Here is a 23,637-nt window from a genome sequence, read left to right as displayed (position 1 = left end):
AAGGAATAATAATATTTCAAAAAGTTCATGGAAAATGAAATAAAAAGATGATTTTGGCACAAAAATTTTTGAAGTCCATGCATAGATTTTTTGTAAGATGTGTTTTCCATGAACTTTCTGCAGGCCCTGAATATTCATGGTTTTCAATGTTTTTGCAATAAAATAAACATTTTAAGGTTAATAATAAATTTTTATTTAACATTAAGAAAGTCCCCATGTTGCAGTTCCTTCCACTGTCCAAAGTCATCTGGTTAGCTCTTTTAAATTTTCAGCCCTTTTAAACAAACTGTGTTTCACCGTGTTCGCGGCTCAATAGGCTAATCCTCCGCCTTGCGGCGCCGGCACACCGGGTTCCAGTCCCAGTCGGGGCGCCGGATTCTGTCCCGGCTGCCCCCCTTCCAGACCAGTTCCCTGCCGTGGCCCGGGAGTGCAGCGGAGGATGGCCCAAGCGCTTGGGCCCTGCACCCCATGGGAGACCAGAAGCTCCTAGCTCTTGCCCTCGGATCATCACGGTGCGCTGGCCGCAGCACACTGGCCGCGGCGGCCATTGGAGGCTAAAAAAACGGCAAAAGGAAGACCCTTCTCCTTGTCTCTCTCTCACTGTCCACTCTGCCTAAGCCATCACTCAAAAATAAAACTTATCTGGGATATTCCAATACATTAAGATACACCTTCCACTCCAGACTTGTTCAGATAAAAGCCTTAAAAAAAAAAAAAAAGCCAGCTTGACTTACCACCTCAGCAGAAAAATAGGAACATTAAGATCTTTAATCCTAATACCAACCCTTATAGCTACAAATACTCCACCCATCACATTTAACCACGTTAGGCGTCTGTTCCTGCTTGTATGTATCAAAACTCACACTGATCAATGAGTTCTGGGTTGCAAAAGAGGATTTATTTTTTGCACCTGTATGTCAGTCTTTGTCCAAATTAGACAAAAACATATGCCAAGTGCAGCAAAATAAACATTTTTTTAAAAATTATTATTATTTTTTTTTTATTTTTGACAGGCAGAGTGGACAGTGAGAGAGAGACAGAGAGAAAGGTCCTCCCTTGCCGTTGGTTCACCCTCCAATGGCCGCCGCGGTAGCGCGCTGCGGCCGGCGCACCGCGCTGATCCGATGGCAGGATCCAGGTGCATCTCCTGGTCTCCCATGGGGTGCAGGGCCCAAGCACTTGGGCCATCCTCCACTGCACTCCCTGGCCACGCAGAGAGCTGGCCTGGAAGAGGGGCAACCGGGACAGGATCGGTGCCCCGACCGGAACCAGAACCCGGTGTGCCGGCGCCGCAAGGCGGAGGACCAGCCTAGTGAGCCGCAGCGCCGGCCAAAAATAAACATTTTTTAATACCACTTCTGAAGTGACCTTATACAAGAGATATAGTGCAAATTCCCCTTGCTCAGTGGCTACCTAACCACTTTCCAAGACACTGAGCTTGTCTCCCCATGGGCAGCCAGTGTTTCTAGGCTTTTTTTGCCCTACTCAGTCAGTTTATAATAGCAGAAATATTTTCGTGTTTACAGGGCAGCAGGTACTAAGCTTTGTACATCTTAGAATATGCTGGTTACCTCTAAGATAATAAGTTATTCACCTTTACTTTCATATACTTTCCAGTTTTCTATAACCAGTATTCGAAACAATTAATACTTTCAAGCCCCTAAAATCAGTCCTTGTTGGTAGCCGTACTGCCTTTGATGTCAAGTGTGAACTCCCTCATTTTCTGATTTCCACTTCTAAAGAAATTGTTGACCTTGCTGTATTTTCTCCTTGATCGCAGCTGTCATCACTCTTCTGAGGCTAGCTCTTCGACCTGTGCTTTGTCACTGCAGGACTTGATCCTTCTCAGTGACTCGATTCTGCTAAGCTACTCACTTGCTTACATGCAGTTTGTGTACCTTAAGCTGCTACCCACTTTTTGTCTTTACCAGTGCCAGTTACTTCCTCTTTTAAATTAAGATTTATTTTATTTGAAAAGCAGAGTTACAGAGAGAGAGAGGGAAAGACAAAGAGGCCTTGCAGGTTCACTTCTCAAATGGCCACAATAGCCAGGGCAGGGCCAGGCCAGAGCCAGAAGCCTCCTCCTGGTCTCCCATATAGATGCAGGGACCCAAGCACTCGGACCATCTTCTGATGCTTTCCAGGCCATTAGCAGGGAGCTGGATTGGAAGAGGAAGCCAGGACTCAAAAAGCGCCCATATGGGATGCCAGCGCCGTAGGTGGAGGCTAATCTATGCCACCATGCTGGCCCCTCGGATGAGTCTTCTTTTCTAAAGATTTTATTTATTTATTTGAGAGGCAGAGTTATATACAGATAGAGAGAAAGATCTTCCCTCTCCTGGCTCACTCCCAAATGGTTGCAACAACTGGAGCTGGGCCAATCTGAAACCAGGAGCCAGAAGCTTGTTCAGAGTCTCCCATATAGGTGCAGGGGCCCAAGCACTTGGGCCATCTTCCACTCTTTCCCAAGCCATAGGCAGAGAGCTGGATTAGAAGTGGAGCAGCTGGGATTTGAACTGGCATCCACATGGAATGCTGGCACCAAAGGCAGCAGCTTTACCCGCTATGCCAGAGCACAAGCCCAAGTATAAGAATCTTTGTCTTTGGGGCTGCTATTGTGATGAAGCGGCTTAAGCTGCTTCCTGCGATGCCAGCATCCCATATCAGGATGTCTGTTCCAGTCCCAGCTGCCTGCCAGTGTTTCTGGAAAAGCAGCAGAAGATGGCCTAAGTACTTGGGCCTTTGCCACCCACATGGAAGACCCCAGTAGAGCTCTGGCTCCTGGCTTTGGCTTGGCCCAGACCTGATTGTTATGGCCATTTGGGGAACCAGCCAGCTATTTATGGAGTAGAGTGTGGGAATTTCTATCTGTTTGCTTACCCTACCAGTGCCATAGGTGGAGGCTAATCTGTGCCAGCATGTCAGCCCCTCAGATAAGTCTTTTTTTTTTTTTCTAAAAATTTTATTTATTTACTTGAGAGGCAAAACCAAAGCCAGGAACCTGGAACCCAGTCTAGGTCTCCCATATGGTTGGCGGGAGCCCAAGGGCTAGCCCATGATCTGTCTCCCAGGATGCACTAGAAGGAAGCTGTATTGGAAGCAGAGCAGCTGGGCCGTAAACTATCACGGTTGATACGGGATGTGTGTGTTCCAAGCTGTAGCTTAGCCTGCTGTAGCACAACAACTACATCATGCGCTAGAAGTTTTTTTCTAACTTACAATCCATGCCACTAATTCCAGCAGATCCGTGAAGAAGGAGTAGTTCATTCCAATCTACTGAAATCTTTGTTTTAAATTTTACTTCTTTGAGAAACAAAGAGAACTCCTGTCTGCTGATTCATTCCTGTCTACCGATTGATTCCTCAGATGCCCGCAGTGGCCGGGACTGGGCCAGAGATCACAGCTGGAAACTCAGTCTAGGTCTCCTGTGTGGTGGCCATCGCTGCTACCTCTGAGGGTCTGTGTTAGCGGGCCGCTGAAGTCAGGAGCCTAGGCTGGGTTCTGTTATGTGGAATGCAGGCGTCTTGACCACTGCTCAAAACATGTACCTCGAAATCTATTTTTAAATGGCTTTGTGTTTTTCCCCATGGTAATCCCTTTTTAATGTTGTTTCCTTAGGCAGAAGATAAGGAAGAAGAAGATGTTTCTGGTGAACCAGAAGCTTCACCAAGTGCAGATACAACTATCTTGTTTGTAAAAGGAGAAGGTAATATAGAGTGTTAGTTTTAATTCAGACACAGGAATTTTAATACAACAAAGCTTGCTCTTTGGAGGGAAGAATTTGTAACGATTAAGATCTTACTCATCAGGGCTGGTGCTGTGGTGTGGTGGGTAAAAGCCGCCACCTGCAGTGCCAGCATCCCCTATGGGCGCTGGTTTGAGTCCTGGCTGCTCTCTGCTAAAGTCTGGGAAAGCAGTAGAAGATGGCCCAAGTCCTAGGGGCCCTGCACCCACATGGGAGACCCGGAGGAAGCTCCAGGTTCCTGGCTTCAGATCGGTGCAGCTCCAGCCGTTGCAGCCAATTGGGGAGTGGACCAGCAGATGGAAAACCTCTGTCTCGCTCTGTTTCTCTCTCTTTCTCTCCCTCTCCTCTCTCTGTGTAATAAATAATTAAAAAAAAAAAAAGAAAGAAATTCTAAAACCTCTGAAAGCATACTTTAAAAAAAAGAGCTTACTCATCTTCTTCTTACATAACAAGTATTGTGCAAACAGTATTTTGAAAAATCTTGGTACATACATGAATATGCATATCCGTAAGAAAGTGTTGCTGGCATTTCAGTGCTGTTCAATTTAAGTAGAAATTAAATGTCCTTTTTAGGGCTGGCGCCGTGGCTCCATAGGCTAATCCTCCGCCTTGCAGCGCCGGCACACTGGGTTCTAGTCCCGGTCGGGGCACTGGATTCTGTCCTGGTTGCCCCTCTTCCAGGCCAGCTCTCTGCTATGGCCCGGGAGTGCAGTAGAGGATGGCCCAAATCCTTGGGCCCTGCACCCGCAAGGGAGACCAGGAGAAGCACCTGGCTCCTGGCTTCGGATCAGCGTGGCGCGACGGCCGTTGGAGGATGAACCAACGACAAAAAGGAAGACCTTTCTCTCTCTCTCTCTCTCTCTCTCACTGTCCACTCTGCCTGTCCAAAAAAAAATTAAACGTCCTTTTTAAAGATACTGTTTCTTAGCTTTTTTTAGATTGCCACAGCAAAGTAATTTTGTCCTATTTCAAGTACTAAATATTAGTGATATATTAAATCTTTCCAGTTAGGTCTTGGTTAAAGCCTCTGTGTTAGGCACTATCTCAGCTTTGTGTGTATCATTTAATGCTAACCAGCCTTTAGCCTAGCTTTTTTGGTCTGAGGTTTTGAGATGTTAAAAAACTTGTCCACTGTAGTCCAGTTTGTAAATAGATAGTGTATGGGATTCAGACCCAGATTTTTCTGACCCATGGCCTGTATTGAACTGGGTAAAACTCAGCTCTAGACTACAGTATGATTATTAAAGATTTAATGTTGGAAGTTATTAATTTTCTTGGTCTCCTGAAATTTTTGGAATTCCCATGTACTTTTCAACTTTATGCTTAACAAAAACTATGATTTGATTATAATTTTTCATTTATTTATTTATTTTATTTTTTTGACAGGCAGAGTTAGACAGTGAGAGAGACAGACAGTGAGAAAGGTCTTCGTTCCGTTCGTTCATTCCCCAAATGGCCACCACGGCTGGTGCTGCACAGCTGGACTGGAAGAGGAGCAACCGGGACTAGAACCCGGGGTGCCGGCACCGCAGGCAAAGGATTAGCCTCGTGAGCCGTGGCGCCGGCTTTCATTTGTTTTTTAACTGCCTCCTTGAGACTTCAAGTTTGCATTATGACTAATTACTTTAAGTAGATAGGGATTGCCTGAGCAATTTTTTGTCTTCTAACAAACATATGAACCTCTTAGACTTTTCTGTCATTGTCTCCATTCATCCACACAGGTTATATATTGGGTTGTATATTGTGGGTGTTTTCTGTATATTGATTGTGTACTGCTGGTGATATTACTGCTAAAGGTATACAGCTCCTTAGACCACATAATTTGGGTGTCATCAGATCTGAAATTGAGATGCTTGGTTCATCCCCTAAATTGGAATGCTGCCGTATAGACAGAAGGGTTTCTGCTTACCCCCAGGCACCATCACTTGCTAGTTAGTGGGTGACTGGAGTGCTCTTTTGGAAAGGATCTTGAAACTGCTTCCATACAGCAGCAGGGAAGGGTGCCAGGATGCATTGGTGATGTCAGCTCTTCATTGTGTATTCTCTGAATTTGTTCTAATTTTCTTGTCTATTTTGTTTCTCAGATTTTCCAGCAAATAACATTGTGAAGTTCCTGGTAGGCTTTACAAACAAGGGTACAGAAGATTTTATTGTTGAATCCCTAGATGCCTCTTTTCGTTACCCTCAGGACTACCAGTTTTATATACAGAATTTCACAGCGCTTCCTCTGAACACTATAGTACCACCCCAGAGACAGGCAACTTTCGAGTACTCCTTCATTCCTGCGGAGCCCATGGGTGGGCGACCCTTTGGTCTGGTCATCAATCTGAACTACAAAGATTTTAACGTAAGGCCCTCTGCACTCTCCTTTTGTTTTGTAGGTTAGAGGGGGTGGGGGCAGCTGACATTGTTCAGCAGGTAGTCTTCTGTTCCTTCAAATGCCTGTTTTGTGGCTGAAACTGTTGAGCACCAGTGAGGTGAAGATGAAACCCAGTGGGGTGATGGATGGAAACAGGCAGTAAATCTGTGCTGGGTGCTGCATCCTGGAGGTGTGTGCAGGCACGTGGTGTGAGAGTGGAGGTAACTTGGGCTGGGCCTTAAAAGGGCAAGGAGCAGCAGTCCATAGCGTAGAGACCACTGCTCCCTGAGATGTTAAATGTGTGTTAAACAATCTGTTTGTGCCCCCTGTAGCTAGCATTTTGCCCACTTTACTGCTTCTATTTGTAAGTTTTAAAGACGTGTGTTCCTAGGTTTCCATCGTTTTATACACCCATGGACAAAGTGGTCCCAGATGCTTTTACAGTAGTTCAGCAGCAGGGTTTATGCTTTAGTTTTATGAGAAAAGAATGCCCAGTATTAGCTCCAATGTCATGTGGTTCTTGCTCTGTATTATAAGCCAGTGACTGAGGAAAATGCCCTAGAATTTTACTGCCAAGAGTTGGCCTCTGGATGCCAGCTATGGTGTCCTTCAGCTGAGAGCACAACTGGATCGTTGCCTTTTCAGAAAGTTTTCAGAGAAGAAAGTCTCACCCTTGCTTAGAGGCTTATTCAAGCTTTTGTCTTCCTGGTGTTAAATGTCTGCTTTATGCCTGAGTTATATAAATATTTTTAATGTTTATATACTTATCTGAAAGAGTAACAACACAGAAAGAAAATCTCGCATCCACTGTTTGACTCCTCAAATGGCTGCAGTGGCCAGGGCGAGTCAGCCAGAGCCAAGAACTCCATCCTGGTCTCCCATGTGGGTGGCACTCAGGCCCCCTTCTGTTGCCTTCCCAGGTTTGTTAGCAGGGAGCTGGAACAGAAGTAAAGCAGCCAGTGCTCAAACCAGCAGTCAGCCCTTATATTAAATTTATATTTATATTAAATTTCTTGTGATTTAAGGTTTTTGTTTGTTTTTTCAAGAAACTGCTTCAGAGAGGAAAAACGACTTTCTGTCTGTCTCATTTTCAAGTTCATAAAGCATCCTCAGCATTATCGTTGAATTATATGTTTTGCCTGTTTTCTGGTAAAATTAAATTTAATGAACAGGCATTTATGAGGATACTTCAAATAGTTTGTGGAAAAATGGAATTAAAAGATAAGTTTATTGGGTCTGGCATTGTGGCATAGTTGGTTAAGTCGCTGCCTGCAGTGCAGCATCCCACATGGATACTGGCTCGTGTTCCTGCCCAGCTCTCTGCTAATGACTTGGGAAAAGCAGCAGAATATGGCCCAAGTACTTAGGAGACAGAAATGAAGCTCCTGGCTTCAACCTGAGCAAAAAGTTTATGGAAAATAGACTATGAACAAACCATGCAAGGATTTCACTGATTTTTGTACCAAAATAAACATCATTTAATGCTATTTTTCTACTACTTTTCTATGAAGTGTTTTGAGTACCTTCATAATATGTAGTTCCATTCTGAATTTTATTTTCATCAGTGTATTCTGACTCCTGGAATTGTCAGCAGAGCAATTGAAATGGAGGGGACCTGAAGTAAAACTTTAAAAATTACAGTTTAGTTGTAAGTGACAGTTAAGGGAAAGTACTACCTTTGTGTCAAGCATCAGATACTGAGAATAGCTAAGTGCTGATTTTGATGTATTTGAAAACTGAAACCAAGTTGAATGGACAAAGTGGTTTCAAGATCACAACAGAAAAATATTTTGATACTGAAAATCACCAACTCTTTTATTATGGTTTTCTAGCCCACTGTCAATTTAGAACATGAATTTTGACTTTTGTTCAGGTTTAGTTCTTTCATTGACATGCTACTGGACATTTTCATGTGTCCTTCCCTGTTTTGAAGGAAGTTAGAGACACTGGTATGAGAGTGGTGTGTGAGCTTTGTTTCCCCACATTTTATCTTGTTTTTACTTTACTTTCCTGTGTCCTCATGCCATCTTCACCCTCCCCCCATAAAGAAAGTGGCTGACAACTTTGGCAAAGTTGGAGATACTTGTATTTTATTGGAGAAAGTAATATCCTAATGTGGAATCTCTGTCATTGATTACGTGTGGCTTTGTTACTGATGTGATGAGACAGCTAATACTATTTCTGTTATGGTACCAGTTTTTTAAGAAGTATGCTCATTCCATCCTTGCATTTCAGAAGTTTTTTTTTTTAAATCTTATTTTTCTTTTTTATATAGGGTAATGTATTCCAAGATGCTGTCTTCAATCAAACAGTTACAGTTATTGAAAGAGAGGACGGGTTAGATGGAGAAACGTAAGTGCACACCACCGTGTGTAGGTCTTGATCTTGTAAGGCAGGGCTAGAGGCCTTGCTGCAATTTCAGCATGTTAAAATATATAGAGTGGAAGTCAAATGGACTATATACGATTTGGCAAAACCCTTACCATGTAATTCCATACTTTACATAGTTCTTATAACTATTAATATCATGCCATGGAGCAGCAAGAATGGTCATCTCTCAGTTCCCCTAACAGAAGTTAGAATCCATCCTTCTAGGGGAGGGAATGTGAGGAGTCAGATGGGTTAATAGGATGGGCCAGGTGGAAATTTAGGGTGTAAAATGCTTTTTTCCCCCAAAAGTTAACCTTTAGCAAGATTAAAAATGCTGCCCCATTCCTTTACTGTGAGAATAGGGGAGTGGTGACTCTTCCCTTCTGATGGCTCCTTTGTCTTTATCGTGAGCAAGCCAGACAAGGTAAAAAGATTGAAAACCAGGTCTTTTGATGGTTTTGTCTTTGCCTTGTAACTGATTGTCAACCTAATGGTCAAGTTATTCTTCTTTTCCCTCCAAAATTGGGCTTAAAAAACCCCAATATCACCAGTGCCTTTGGGTTTTTTCCTCTCTTGGAGCTGCCCTCCATGCCACTTTGGCTGGAGATCTCTGACTTAAACACATCTTGCTTTTCTCAAAGTAAAAAAAAAAACTAGGAAAGATGGATGATTCTGACAAGATAGTCTTTTTTTTTTTTTTTTTTTTTTTTTTTTACAGAGTGGACAGAGAGAGGGACAGAAAGAAAGGTCTTTTTTGCCGTTGGTTCACCCTCCAATGGCCGCCGCAGCCAGCGCGCTGCCAGGAGACAGGTGCTTCTCCTGGTCTCCCATGGGGTGCAGGACCCAAGCACTTGGGCCATCCTCCACTGCACTCCCAGGCCATAGCAGAGAGCTGGCCTGGAAGAGGGGCAACCAGGACTGGATCCAGCGCCCCGATTGGGACCAGAACCAGGGCGCCAGCCCTGATGAGATAGTCTTGATAATCATTCTAGCTTTCTTTCTGTCCTCTTCCAAATTGTTTTCTACCCCATACTTTTAGGCTGATCACAAGCCTTAGCCGAGTTGCATACCTCTAAAGTTACTGTGGAAAACATGAATTAGATCGTATTACCTTGAAAAATGTAAATTTTCTGAGGAAATAATTTCTTACTGTAAATTTATGTGTAAAAAGATGTATGTTATTTATTTGAAAACAGAGTTACAGAGAGAGAGAAACAGAGAGAGGTCTTCCATCCGCTGTTTCACTCTCCAAATGTCTAAAACGGCCGGAGCTGAGCCAGGAGCCAGGAGCTTCTTCTGGACCTTCCATGTGGGTGCAGGGGCCCAAGCACTTGGGCCATGCTCTGCTGCTTTCCCAGTAGCAGGGAGCTGGATCGGAAGTGGAACAGCTGGAACTTGAGCTAGTGCCCATATGGGATCCCAGTGCTGCAGGCTGGGGCTTTATCCCACTGTGCCACAGTGTCGGCCCCCACAATTTTTTAAAACAAATTTTTATTTAGACAGATTGTCCATCCATTAGTTAACTCCACAAATATTCACATCCTGACTGGGCCAGGTTGAAACCAGAAGCCGACAGCTCAGTGCAGGTCTCTCATGTGGATGGCAAGGACCCAGCTACTTGAGCCATTTCCTGCTGCCTTTCAGGGTGCACATTTGCTGGAATAGGAAGCAGAGGTGAGAATCAAGTGCAGACACTCCAGTGGGGGATGGAATTGTCCCATGTGAAATCTTTTTTTTTTTTTTTTTTTTTTTGACAGGCAGAGTGGACAGTGAGAGAGAGAAACAGAGAAAGGTCTTCCTTTTGCCGTTGGTTCACCCTCCAATGGCCGCTGCGGCCAGCGCGCTGAGGCTGGCACACTGCGCTGATCCAAAGGCAGGAGCCAGGTGCTTCTCCTGGTCTCCCATGGGGTGCAGGGCCCAAGGATTTGGGCCATCCTCCACTGCACTCCCTGGCCACAGCAGAGAGCTGGCCTGGAAGAGGGGCAACCGGGACAGAATCCGGTGCCCCGACCGGGACTAGAACCCGGTGTGCCGGTGCCGCAGGCAGAGGATTAGCTTATTGAGCCGCGGCGCCGGCCCCGTGTGAAATCTTAACCACTGCACCAAGTACATGACCCTGAAGTAATTTTTAAATCCTGCTGTGCTAGGTCTAAACTCGTGGCACAGCAGGCATTCAGCCTAGCAGGTAAGATGCCTGTGTTGCGTATTGGAGAGCCTGGTGGCTCCTGATGTCAGCTTCCTTCCAATGCAGATCCTGGGGAGCAGCAGGTGATGATGGCTCCAGTAGTTGGGTCCCTGACCCTTATGTAGGAAATCTAGACTGAGTTCCTGGCTCTAGTCCCAGCTGTTGTGGGCACTTGGGGGGGTGAAGCAACTCTCTCTCTAGTAAATTTTTAAAAATATTTTTTAGAAAATTAAGATGAGGCCAGTGTTGGTGGCACAGTGGATTAAGCTGCGGCCTGCAGCGCCAGCATCCCGTATGGGTGCCAGTTCGAGTCCTGGCTGCTCCACTTCCAATCCAGCTCCCTGCTAATGCGCTTGGGAAAGCAGTGGAGGAGTCACCCAAGTTTTTGGATCCCTGCACCTACAACCTGGCCCAACCTTGGTCGTTGCAACCATTTGGGGAGTGAACTAGCAGATGGAAGATCTGTTTCTCTGCCTTTCAAATGAAGACATGTATCTTTAAAGACAGACAAAAACCCGTACAGTTTTTTTAAATTGTGAACTTTGAATATACAGCATAAATTGTAACTTGATTAATTTTAGATCACATAATTGCTTGTTTAATTTTCTGAGTGTTCTTTAGTACAAATTAAAGGAACTTTGTAAAATTTACAGCTTAGATCTTTCCCACAGTTACTTGGAAAGTTTATGTAAGTATCTTGTATTAGAACTATGATAGTGATTAGCCATGGTATTTCTTAAGAATTAAAGCCGGTTTGTGTTTTTCCCTTCATGCCAGAATCTTTATGTATATGTTCCTTGCTGGTCTTGGACTTCTGGTTGTTGTTGGACTTCATCAGCTCCTAGAATCTAGAAAGGTAATTGTAGATAAACACGTTTTCTAGCCATACTTCCGAAGTTTTTACAGTACTAAGATAAGCACAGTCTCGTTCTTCATAGCTTCTTTTCTTTCACTGTAGGTTTGCATACTTCGAGCTTTGTTTTAAAGATATTTTTAAAATAAAATCTGAGGATGAGACCTTTCATGTGACTTGAGTTCATTTAGAGTTTCATACACATATGCAGTTAGCGTCCTTGGTCTACATCCAGCTGCCTGGCACAATCATTTGGTCTGGCTCTTCCAAGGCAACCACAGATGGAACTTGAAATTCAGTAAATCAATAGCAAGCTAATTTTTTTTTTAAAGAGATTTTATTTATTTATTTGAGAGGCAGGGTTACAGACAGTGAGAAGGAGAGACAGACAGGTCTTCCATCCACTGGTTCACTCCCCAAAAGGCTGCAACAGCCAGAGCTGAGCTGATCGGAAGCCAGGAGCCAGGAACTTCCTCCAGGTCTCCCACGTGGGTGCAGGGGCCCAAGCGCTTGGGCCATCTTCCACTGCTTTCCCAGGCCGTAGCGGAGAGCTAGATTGGCAGAGGAGTAGCCAGGACTCCAACCAGTGCCTGTATGGGATGCCGGCGCCATAGGTGGAAGATTAACCTACTGCACCACAATGCCAGCCCTATTAATATATATATATATATATTTTTTTTTTTTTTTTTTGACAGGCAGAGTGGATAGAGAGAGAGAGAGAGAAAGGTCTTCCTTTTTTTGCCGTTGGTTCACCCTCCAATGGCCGCTGCGGCCAGCACATCGTGCTGATCCGATGGCAGGAGCCAGGTGCTTCTCCTGGTCTCCCATGCGGGTGCAGGGCCCAAACACTTGGGCCATCCTCCACTGCCCTCCCAGGCCACAGCAGAGATCTGGCCTGGAAGAGCGGCAACTGGGATAGAATCCAGCGCCCCAACCGGGTCTAGAACCCGGTGTGCCGGCGCCGCAAGGCGGAGGATTAGCCTGTTAAGCCACGGCGCCGGCCTCAGCCTTATTTTTAAGTTGATGATTTTGTATGGCCTGTGTGAATGATGTTATAAATACCCAAAAGGCCCTTGACAGGAAACAGATTCCCCACCCCTGGTCTGCATCCTCCTGAGTGAAGTTATTGTAACTCTAAATTATGCTAGAATTTTTATTTCTCATACTCACATTTTGATATTTGATTTGAAAAAGTTTCCTTCACTTTTTCATGTATGTTATTTTATCTGTCAGCAACTCAGCCTTTGTATTTGTTCTGATACTCAACTTACAGAGATAATTCTTATTTAACAAGTTAGCTTTTTCATTTGGAAAAAGAATTTGGCTATATATGTTTTGTCAAACTTAAATTTTTGTGGCTAGGGTAGAGAAGTATTAGCCTTAACCATGTGGTGGTTCTCTGGCACCAGCTACACATCCTCCCCCAGTCCTTGTTTCTTTCCTCCTCTTCAAGCCCCTTCCCTCACTCACCTTTCTTCCCTCTCACCCCACCCACCAAAACAAAACCCCACGATTCCTGTCTGTGGGACTGAATAACACAATTTGTGTGAAATACATTAATATAACCTGTTAGGTTCTAATAGCTGCCAGCTATTTTGGTAAATGCTTAGTTTTAAAATTTTATTTATTTTCATTAATAGTTGAGATTTTTATTTCACTTCCATAACAGTTTTTATCCATTTGTATATTAGGTATAGCTGTAATTTCTTTTTATTTTCATGAAGCTTTTCTTAGTTACTGTGAGTTCTGAATCTAATATGTGGACTACATACATAATACTGTTTCTTAAATGGATAATTAGATGTTTGTAAAATTTTAGAGGAAGACTAAATAATGAAATTGAATCACTTTTACTTTCTAGTAGTTTTGTTTAAATTACTCCAGAAAGGAAAAGGAAAAGATGTTTAAATTAATTAGCTTGATAGCTCTGTTAAGTCAGAGGAAACAAAATAATGGAACTTTTTAACATATGTTTTTGTGTTCTCAGCGTAAGAGACCTATACAGAAAGTAGAAATGGGTACATCAAGTCAGAATGATGTTGACATGAGTTGGATTCCTCAGGAAACTTTGAATCAGATCAGTAAGTACTCCTTAACAAACTTGGCTGGAAGTCCTTTTCTGAAATGGAAATGAAATATTCTAGATGCGGCAGAAAATGCTTTGTCAGTACTTTTTAATAGTCACCTTTCTATTTGTATAGGATCTGGTATAATGATTCGTAATGACTGCAAATTTCTTATGAGTGTAGTGTTTATAAGAAATGCTTCCATATCTGTAGTTTATGTACAGATATGTGACTTCTCCATATTCCTAACCTGTTTCCTGTCTCTCTTCTTTCCTGGTGCTTCAGTGCAGAGTAGAAGAGGTGAGGCATTTAATTTTTTAATGGTGTTTGTAAGAGTTTTGGGGGTGTTTGCAGAGCCTGTGAATACTTTACAGCAGATTTAATAAGTGCTGGAACTGGTTTCTACCACTCTTTTACTGCTCACTTCAATTTGAAGAATAAGCCTGAAGTACTACCTGATAGGTTACCTGGCAATTTGTTACATAGGCAATTTGTTGAAATATTAATCTTTTTCCAATTGTTGAAGTGCTTTAAGAGACAGTTATAATAAAAGGATTACAGCCTGATTGTAAAAAATTAAGTAATTCAGAGAAGAAACACTGAGGTCAGTTCCTGGCCTTGCTAATAGTTTTCTGTGAGTAATCGATGTTAAGTTTAGGTAGTGCAGGTGTTTTCTGTGCCTGTGTAAGCATGCATTTCTGTCGTTACGTGAGTGATTAGTGTGGATGACCTCATGCTGTCCACACTTTCACAGCTTTATTCTGTGCCTTGGATATCTCTCTATGCTAGTTACATATGCGTTTACCTTTTATATAACTAGATAGTATTCCAAGTAAATATGTTGTGATAGATTAAACCTGTTCTTTATTGAAGGATTTTATTTCAAGTTTTTCACTCTTAGAATTAATGCATTGAATATTTGTTTACACACACAAACATTTGTAGGATGATTTGTTAAAAGTAGAATCCCTAGGTTTAAAATTCTGTGCTTTGGGCCGGCGCCGCGGCTCACTAGGCTAATCCTCCGCCTTGCGGCGCCGGCACACCGGGTTCTAGTACCGGTCGGGGCACCGATCCTATCCCGATTGCCCCTCTTCCAGGCCAGCTCTCTGCTGTGGCCAGGGAGTGCAGTGGAGGATGGCCCAAGTGCTTGGGCCCTGCACCCCATGGGAGACCAGGATAGGCGCCTGGCTCCTGCCATTGGATCGGCGTGGTGTGCCGGCCGCAGCGCGCCTACCGTGGCGGCCATTGGAGGGTGAACCAACGGCAAAAGGAGGACCTTTCTCTCTGTCTCTCTCTCTCTCTCTCTGTCCACTCTGCCTGTCAAAAAACAAAACAAAACAAAAAACAAATAAAATTCTGTGCTTTGTAATTTTTATGGGATGTGTCCCATTTCCTCCCAAAAAATAGTGCCAGTTTATGAGTTCAACATTGTGTTCTCCTTCACTCTCACTAAGCATTCTCAAGTATTAAATGTTTCAATTTATCACTGTAATACAAAATAATATATTTTTCGTTTAAATTTTTGTAAGAATGAGGTTCTATTTCTTTGCACATACATTTGTTGGCTGTTTACTCTTTCTTTTTCCTATGAATTGGCTCTTCAAGTCCTTTCCTGTTTTAAAAACTGGAGTGTTTTTTAATTGCTTTCTGTGAGCCAGCTCTCTCTGTTTGACTCATAATTACAGTATTGCAATTGCTTTATTAAAAATGGGTATGAAGTAGGGCAGGCATTGTGATACAGCAATTTCAGCCGCTTTGCACAATGCTGCCAGCCTCCCATATGAGTGCAGTTCTAGTTTCAGCTGCTCCACTTACGATACAGTTCCCTGCTAATGTTCCTGAGAAAGCAGTGGAAGATGGCCCAGGTGGGAGACCCAGATAGAGTTCCAGGCTCCTTGCTTAGGCCTGTCCCAGCCTGGCCATTGCAGTCATTTGGGGAGTAAACTGGTGGATGGAAGATATCTCTGTCTCTCCCTCCCTCTCTGTCACTCTGTCTTTCAAATAAAATAAATAGGGTGACGCTGTGGCACAGCAAGTTAAACCACTGTCTGCAGTGCTGGCATTGGGTGCCAGGTCAAGTCCCAGCTGCTCTACTTCTGATCCAGCTCCCTGCTAATGGCCTAGGAAAGCAGCAGAGGATGGAGGCACAGGTGCTTGGGCCCCTGCACCCATGGGGGAGACCAGGAAGAAGTTTCAGGCTCCTGGCTTTGTGGCTATTTGGAGAGTGAACCACCGGATGTACAAGATACTTCTCTCTCTCTCCTTCTGTCTCTGTATGTCTGCCTTTCCAATAAATCTTTTTAAAAATAAATAAATAAATATGGGTATATAAAGGAATGAGAGCATAAGATTGTCCCCTCCCCTTCATGAGAGTCGCAAATCACGCACAGGAAGTGTTTACCTTTGACAAATCTTAAAAAAGTTTGATAAGGGAGCTGGTGCTGTGGCGCAGTGGGTTAAGCTGTAGCCTGCAATGCCAGCATCCCATATGGGCACTAGTTCGAATCCTGGCTGCACCACTTCTGATCCAGCTCCCGGCTAATGCACCTAGAAAAGCAGAAGATGGTCCAAGTGCTTGTGCCCCTGTATCCATGTAGGAGACCAGGAAGAAGTTCCTGACTCCTGGCTTTGGCCTGGCCCAGCCCTGGTCGTAGCAGCCATTTGGGGAGTGAATCAGCAGATGGAAGAGTCTGTCTTTCCTTCTCTAACTCTGCCTTTCAAATGTGAATGAATAAATTTTTAAAAAAGATTTATTTATTTATTTGAAAGAGTTTGACAGAGAGAGGAGAGGCAGAGAGAGTGAGTGATCTTCCATCTCTGGTTCACTCCCCAATTGGCTGCAACGGCCGGAGCTGCGCCTATCCGAAGCCAAGAGCTTCTTCAGGCCTGCCACGTGGGTTCAGGGGCCCACGAACTTGAGCCATCTTCTACTGCTTTCCCAGGCCTTAGCAGAGAGCTGGATTGGAAGTGGAACAGCCGGGACTTGAATCGGCACCCATGTGGGATGCCTGCCAGTGCTGCAGGTGGTGGCTTTACCCGCTACTCCACAGCACTGGCCCCAACAAATACATTTAAAAAAAAAAAGTCCTGAATTTTTTTTTAATATTTTACTTATTTATTTGAGAGGTAGAGTTACAGACAGTGAGAGGGAGAGACAAAGAGAAAGATATTCCTTTCACTGGTTCATTTCCCAAATGGCCGCAACGGCCTGAGCTGAAGCGAGGAGCTTCTTCCTGGTCTTCCATGTAGGTGCAAGGGCCCAAGGACTTGGACCATCTTCTGCTTTCCCAGGCTGTAGCAGAGAGCTGTATTGGAAGAGGAGCAGCTGGGACTAGAACCAGTGCCCACATGGTATGCCGCCGCTGCAGGAGGAGGATTAACCTATTGTGCCACAGCACTGGCCTCTTCTCTGTAACTCTTTAAATAATTCTTTCTTAAAAAGTATATTAGAAATGGAATAATAATGCATGTTTTTCATGAACATTTTTTTTAAAGACAGAAAAAAGAGAAATCTCATGTAAAAGAAATTTCCTGTTTGTTGGTTCACTCCCTGAATGGCTACAACAGCCAGGTCTGAGCTGAACCTGGAACTCTATCCTGGATAGTCTCCCATAAGGGCAGCAGAGGTCCAAACTGGCCATCCAGGTGCATTAGCGGGAAGCTGGATCAGAGTGGAGCAGCCAGGACTGGAACTGGCACTCCCAGTAATAGGATGCCAGCATCCCAAATGGTGGCTTAACCTGCTGCACTAAAACACCAGCCCCAACATTTTGCCTTTTTTAAAATTAAAGAAGTTAAGTGTTCCTGAGGTCTCCGGAGGCCATCCTCAGCCTCTAGGTAGGACTTGGGGCCCGTTTGGAGCGCCGGGCTGGCTCTTGCATGCCCTGGGGCGGGCGAGAGGCAGACCAAGCTCAGTGCGGCCAGGCCTGTTGGCCTGACCGTTTAAAAAAAAAAAAAAAAAAATTAAGTTAAAATCAAAATTTTACTGTAATTAGATTTTTCCAAAATTTTTTTGAATAGCAGATATTTTCATGTCTGCCCTTTTTTTTATTTCAACATCATTGAAGAATGATGTTTTTTTCCTATGCAAATTATATTTTATTCATGTAGTTTAAGCTCCCCTCTTGAAAGCTAAAATAATTTTACCTTAAATAATTTGGAGTTTTGAAAAATTGTGCTAGTTTTGTTTGAGAAGAGAGATCTGTGGGAGATCGTTTCTTTGAAAAACAATACACAAAAGTAAATTCTTTGTTGAGATAAAATGTGAACTTCTAAGGTGCTTGGAGCCATTTTTGCAAAAGCTAAATGACTACAAAATACTATCTTACTATATTTCTCATTTATCTACTGTTTCACTTTGACATGCTAAGCAGCTAACAGATGGTGAGGGGTTTTTTTTTGTTTGTTTTTAAGATTTATTTATTTGTGGCCAGCGCTGCGGCTCAATAGGCTAATCCTCCGCCTGCGGCGCCGGCACACTGGGTTCTAGTCCTGGTCGGTGCACCGGATTCTGTCCTGGTTGCCCCTCTTCCAGTCTAGCTCTCTGCTATGGCCTGGGAGTACAGTGGAGGATGGCCCAAGTGCTTGGGCCCTGCACCCGCATGGGAGACCAGGAGAAACACCTGGCTTCGGATCAGCGCAATGCGCCGGCTGCAGCAGGTTGGAGGATGAACCAACGACAAAAAGGAAGACCTTACTCTTTGTCTCTCTCTCTCTCTCTCTCACTATCCACTCTGCCTGTCAAAAAAAAAAAAAAATATATATATATATATATATATATATATATACATATATATATAAATAGATTTTTTTAAAAAAGATTTATTTATTTGAGAGGCAGAGAGAGATCAATCAATCTTCCATCTGCTGGTTCACTCCCCAGATGGCTGCAACATCTGAACGCCTATCTGAAGCCAGGAGCTTCTTCTGGGTCTCGCACTTGGGTTCAGGGGCCCAAGGACCTGGGCTGTCTTCCACTGCTTTTGCAGGCCATAGCAGAGAGCTGGATAGGAAGTGGAGCAGCAGGAACTCGAACCAGTGCCTATATGGGATTGTTGGCACTGCAGGTGGCAGCTTTACCTGCTATGCCACAGCACCGGCCCCAACTTTTTTTTTTTTTTTTTGATGTTTACTTATTGTTATCTATTTGAAAGAGAAAAAGAGAGCATGCACTTCTGTCTTCTGTGGGCATTCCCCAAATGCTCACAACAGCCAAGCCTGGGCCAGGCCCAAGCCAACAGCCTGGACCTCCATGGAGGTTTCTCATTTGTGTGGCCCAGGCCCAAGCACATGTCATCAGTCACAGCCCTCCTCTGCACCTCTAGGTGCATTAACAGGAAGCTGCATTAAAAGCTTGGATTATTTTGCACTCCGCTGTGGGATAAGCGTATCCCAAGCCATGACTTAACCTGCATCACAGTGCCTACTCCTGGTCAGGGTTTTTAGACTCACTGTATAGATAGTCAAACTGGCCCCCTTACTGATGGAATTTAATTCACATGTTGAAACCAGGGTTGGAAGGGTCGCTGAGCCCCATGAAAAATCGTATGTTCCCAATTAAAATGCTGCTGTGTGTGGTTGAAATTACTGGGAATGGAGGAAATGTCACCACTTCCCATCTGCAGATTACTAGTCATTGCTCATGCAGGTCGGTGGCTGGTAGATTCTGCAGTGCTTTTTGAATCTTCAAAGATTATATTCAGCATTTTGCTTATTTTAAAAAATTACTTAGAAATAATTGATTACTGAATAAGTCCAGCCTTTTTAAATATCCCATAAATGTTGTAGGCTTTCTTCATCAGAAAACTGCATCTGTGCAGAACTCCATTTTGGCAAACCGAAGAGTCCCCAAAACTCAGCCTTTGCTAACTTACGTAGTAAAGTACTGAGGGCATTTTCCTGGGGTCTGTAAGCACTGTCAGTGTTTCAGTCCTTCACGCTTAAGCAGCTTTCTTATAGGCAGAACTTTGATTAAATAATCATATAAAGCATTTTTTCTAGCTTTTTAACCTAATAATTTTGACCTAATAATTTTGAGGGCAAAAAGACCTTTGAGGCAGATTTTTCCCATTTCATGAAATACTTAAAAATAAATCCATACCTTGGTGAGACTCTTTGTCCAGATCTTTGCTTTTTTTTTTTTAAACTGGAAAATTGTTTTATATAAATTATTCCACGGTGAAGTTACTAGTATGTCAAGTGTCTCTGGAAAATATGAAAAAGACAATGATCATCAGAGAGATGGTAGCTTCAGCCTTTCACTTTTGAAAGAACTTACAGATAGAAGTTCATGACACTTATTTTCTGTTGAATAGAATCTAACTGAGAGAATAGGAAAGAAGTAAAAAGACAATGCTTATGTGCATGGGATGGTTTAACATTGAATCACTAATTTCCTTTATCAGCTGCTTCTTCCAGGTAGATTTATCAAACTGTCCAGTTATGCAAACTGCATGACTGCATTTATAAATAGTAAATCTTTAATTATTTGTATTTAAAAATTACTTACTTTTGAGTTGCAAATACCAGCCATTTCTGAAAGTGTCTACTATTTATGCATGTTGAAACATGTCTTATGTGGAGTTCAAGATTTTGCATGTCAGCAGCACAGTAACTGAGATTACATCTTTTCTTATCCTAAAGCCAGAAATGCTGCATTTTAATTGAAGTTGCCTAGGAAGGTTTATTTTCAAGTTTTTTTTTTGTTTGTTTTTGTTTTTTTTTAATAAGCCTGTAGCTAGAAGCTGAAGGCATTTGCTGTGAGATGCTGTTCTTGCATGTGTGTGTTTTGTACAGCAGTGAAGCTGAAGGAAAATATGTGGTACATAACTCCTATGAGTCCAGCTTTTTAAACGCAGCCTATTTACAATGGACAGGCCAGCTTAAAACTTCTCTCTTCTTCCAGATAAAGCTTCACCGAGACGGCTGCCCAGGAAGAGGGCACAGAAGAGATCGGTGGGATCTGATGAGTAAATGTTCCTTTGTGCAACAGTTGAGTCTGTGCTTACCCTTCCCTAATGTTTTTCGGCCTGATGGGAATTAGTGCAGAGAAGCCATATCACCATAGAAGGCACCTCCTACTTATGTGTGGACTGAGCGAGCAGAGTCTGTGGCGATGATATTGCTGAAAATGCACTGCGTTCATTTTTCTAAAGTAACAAATTTGGTTTTTTTTAAACCATTAAAATCTGTGTGTGCGTGTGTATGTATGTGAGCAGTTGGTCTTACCTGAATCATTGTTGAGCTACCTGAAACATGCCTTTAGAATACCAACTATGATGCTGTGGTCACTTCCTTATGAACATTGTCTGATTTTCTTTACCTCCAAACCTAAGTGAATGATTTGCCCAGTATGTTGCAGATGTCTTGCCTTTAACTGTTTTAAAGAAAATAATTTGTTTCTTCCTTTGAATAGCTGCAGTCACAGTTGACGGCACAAATTATCATTTTGTTGTTGTTGCTGTGTTACAACTGGTATTCTAAAGGCACAGCAGGAGTAGCTGCTTTTTAGCAATAGAATTGTTTTGGCATTTTGCTGCTGTTTGCGATAATGCGCACCTTCAGAAAACTTCCCAAAAGGGTTCAAGGAATTTTGGGATCTCTCTAGCAACAAAATTGTGTGAAACATTCATTCAGATATTAATTTGCTTTGAATGTTGCCTGCCAACTTTGATATATATAAAACCCCCTTTTTTAACAAAGAGAAAACTTAATCTGGGCAAACTGAGTTTGTGTTGTCCATCGTTCTATTTCTGACCCAAGGATAGCTCTGGAATGATTACAGACCTACTCGGCTTTAAAAAAAAAATAAACAGATATGCTTTTTTCTGTCCTTAATAGAAGCATCTTTTCTTAAGAAGAGGTGCCTGGTTTATAGACTCTGCTGAAGATCCAATTATTCCCAACTATTTCTCTTCTGTAAAAAAAAAAAAAAAAAAACAAAAAACAAAAACCAGTCTGAGTTGGATGTTCTTAAAACAGTTATCCATTTGTTTTTATTGAATCTTTTGGGGGATTTGGTTGTTGACATGACCTTTTTTTTAGTTAACGTGAAAAATTCTAAAACTTTAAGCACTTAAAAACATGAGAACCAGATGGGCTTTCTGAACTCCTCTTAGAGTCACAGTTGCTCTAGGTAGTAAGTTAAGTTTGGTGTTTTTGTCAGACTGGATTAAGGGTAAAGTAAATCGTATGGACACATTTTAAGCCATGTCCTCCCAGATATATTTTATAAGGAAGTGGTAAATGAAATTTTAGTGGCTTTTAAATTTTTGACCTCTTCATTCTCACCATCTGGCATACTCCTTCTCACACCTATGTCCACACAAAAAGAAAAGACAACCAACAAAAAGAAACCACACAGAAAATCTTCCCAAGCTGTTTAAGTATTGAAGCATCTGAGCCAAAGTCAGTGACAATATAAATTATTGTAGAATTGTTCATCACTTTGCAAGTAGGGGCTAAGATGTTGTGTTACCTATATTGGCATTGCTGAACTATACACTTTCTATACCTGTATAATATAAAGTGTTTGATTTTTAATTGGGCTGTATGTGTAATAGTTTATTTTGAAAAACTGAGAGTTCTGAATAACTGTGGGTTTTGGTTTTTTTAATGTAACATAGCAGACATTTCAGGTATATTCCAGACATTTTTGTGAACATAATAGTTTGCAGAACTAGCACGAAATGCAGTAAGGTATAACTACAAAGTGTGGCCTCAGAGTTTATCGATACCTGGCATTATGTAGACAGTGGAAAACCCACGCTGAGTTTCAGCTGCTGGCCCTTCCCATGCCTGCATCACCTGCTTCGCAGACAGCCCTCCCACCTCTGAGGCTCAAATTCGTACCTCAGAAAGGTAGCCTTTATTATTTGTCATGTTTAACTTTTTAGTATAGATTGGGAACAGTTGACAGCTCTTAAATCCTCAGATGCCAGGGCTTCACCATAGCATCAGTAAGTATTTAACAGAAACTAACTCCATAATGAATGGAATTGAATTCCACACATGGTTTGTTCAAGCACACTTAATAAGTAGCCTATTTTTTTAAAATATCTTTTAAAAATGTAAATATTTGGATGAAGTTTTTCTTTGTTTTGATATTCATTTGCTACACCAACCATGGTTTCAGAATTCACATTTTGAACAACTTGGTTTCAGAATCTGTAAAATGAACTTTAAGGATCTTGTATATTAAACCTGTTGGCCAGACATGTGAGAATAATGTGTTCATAAAGCGTCATCTCGCGTTGCTTGTGCAGCTTCATCATTCTCAGGGTCTTAAGTAGAGAGTGGATTTCAGGACTCATCCCTGCCCTCTAAAGCCGTGTCTGAGGAGGGGAGGGAAGTGGGGTTTCAGGTGGAAGCCTTAAGGGAAGGAGTGAAGTGGAAATCTGAAGGAAAAAAATTACATTGAAGTAGCTTCCGAAAATGTGTCTGATGGAAGGAAAAGGCAAATTGGGACATTAAAAATCATTTAAAAGCTACTGCCTTGAAGCCTTATTGTAGTACATGGGCTGGACTGTTGTTTGGTTCCACTGGGGAGGAGAGAATGGTGACACAGTGGCATTGAAACCTGTGTTTTGGATGCGTGGATAAAGTAAAGCCCAGGAACAAGAGTCACCTGTTGCGGCATGTGATTTCCATACCCTTGGTGTGAAGGAAATCACCTGGTTCCTTCAAATAATGAAATAATTTTTTTGTGTCATCTCTCAGCAAAATTTGATAGGTTATACCTTTGAGTTTTCACTTCTTATTTTCATTCCAAAATTAATTTTTAGCCTAAATTTAAAAACATTTCCAGATAGACTTGAGGTGCTTCGCAGTTTTTAGGTGGTGTCATTTATAGCCGTAGAACTAAAATAAGAAATTTGCTACAGTTTTCTTAAATGAAATCCCACTTTCTTTGAACCGCTGCTTCGAGGTTAGTGTAAGTGGGATGTTGAGTTTCATTGTTAGGTTGTCTGTGTCAGTAGGAGAACAGCGCTGTGAAACTTGACTTGCAGGCATCAGTTTCTGGGGGGTATACACAAACTTTACTAGTATTTGTGTGAT

General features: G+C 42.6%; 1 protein-coding gene and 1 non-coding gene across 2 annotated transcripts in view; one reads left to right on the top strand and one right to left on the bottom strand.

Moving 5' to 3' along the window:
• Nucleotides 1-22,807, top strand: part of SSR1 (signal sequence receptor subunit 1) — a 29,330-nt gene extending 6,523 nt beyond the window's left edge. The window contains exons 3-8 of the mRNA XM_062184339.1: nucleotides 3,619-3,706; nucleotides 5,830-6,092; nucleotides 8,380-8,456; nucleotides 11,437-11,515; nucleotides 13,500-13,593; nucleotides 20,486-22,807. Of these exons, the coding sequence (XP_062040323.1) occupies nucleotides 3,619-3,706; nucleotides 5,830-6,092; nucleotides 8,380-8,456; nucleotides 11,437-11,515; nucleotides 13,500-13,593; nucleotides 20,486-20,553 (669 nt within the window). The 3' untranslated portion in view covers nucleotides 20,554-22,807. The remainder of the gene's footprint in view (nucleotides 1-3,618; nucleotides 3,707-5,829; nucleotides 6,093-8,379; nucleotides 8,457-11,436; nucleotides 11,516-13,499; nucleotides 13,594-20,485) is intronic.
• On the bottom strand, nucleotides 833-959 carry LOC133757261 (small nucleolar RNA SNORA40). The gene has a single exon (XR_009865632.1). It is a non-coding gene; the product is annotated as a small nucleolar RNA SNORA40 (small nucleolar RNA).
• Nucleotides 22,808-23,637: the final 830 nt, after the last annotated feature.

Source organism: Lepus europaeus, chromosome 3, assembly GCF_033115175.1.
Source record: "Lepus europaeus isolate LE1 chromosome 3, mLepTim1.pri, whole genome shotgun sequence".
NCBI classification, from domain to species: Eukaryota; Metazoa; Chordata; class Mammalia; order Lagomorpha; family Leporidae; genus Lepus; species Lepus europaeus.
This window is presented reverse-complemented; position numbering and strand designations above follow the sequence as displayed.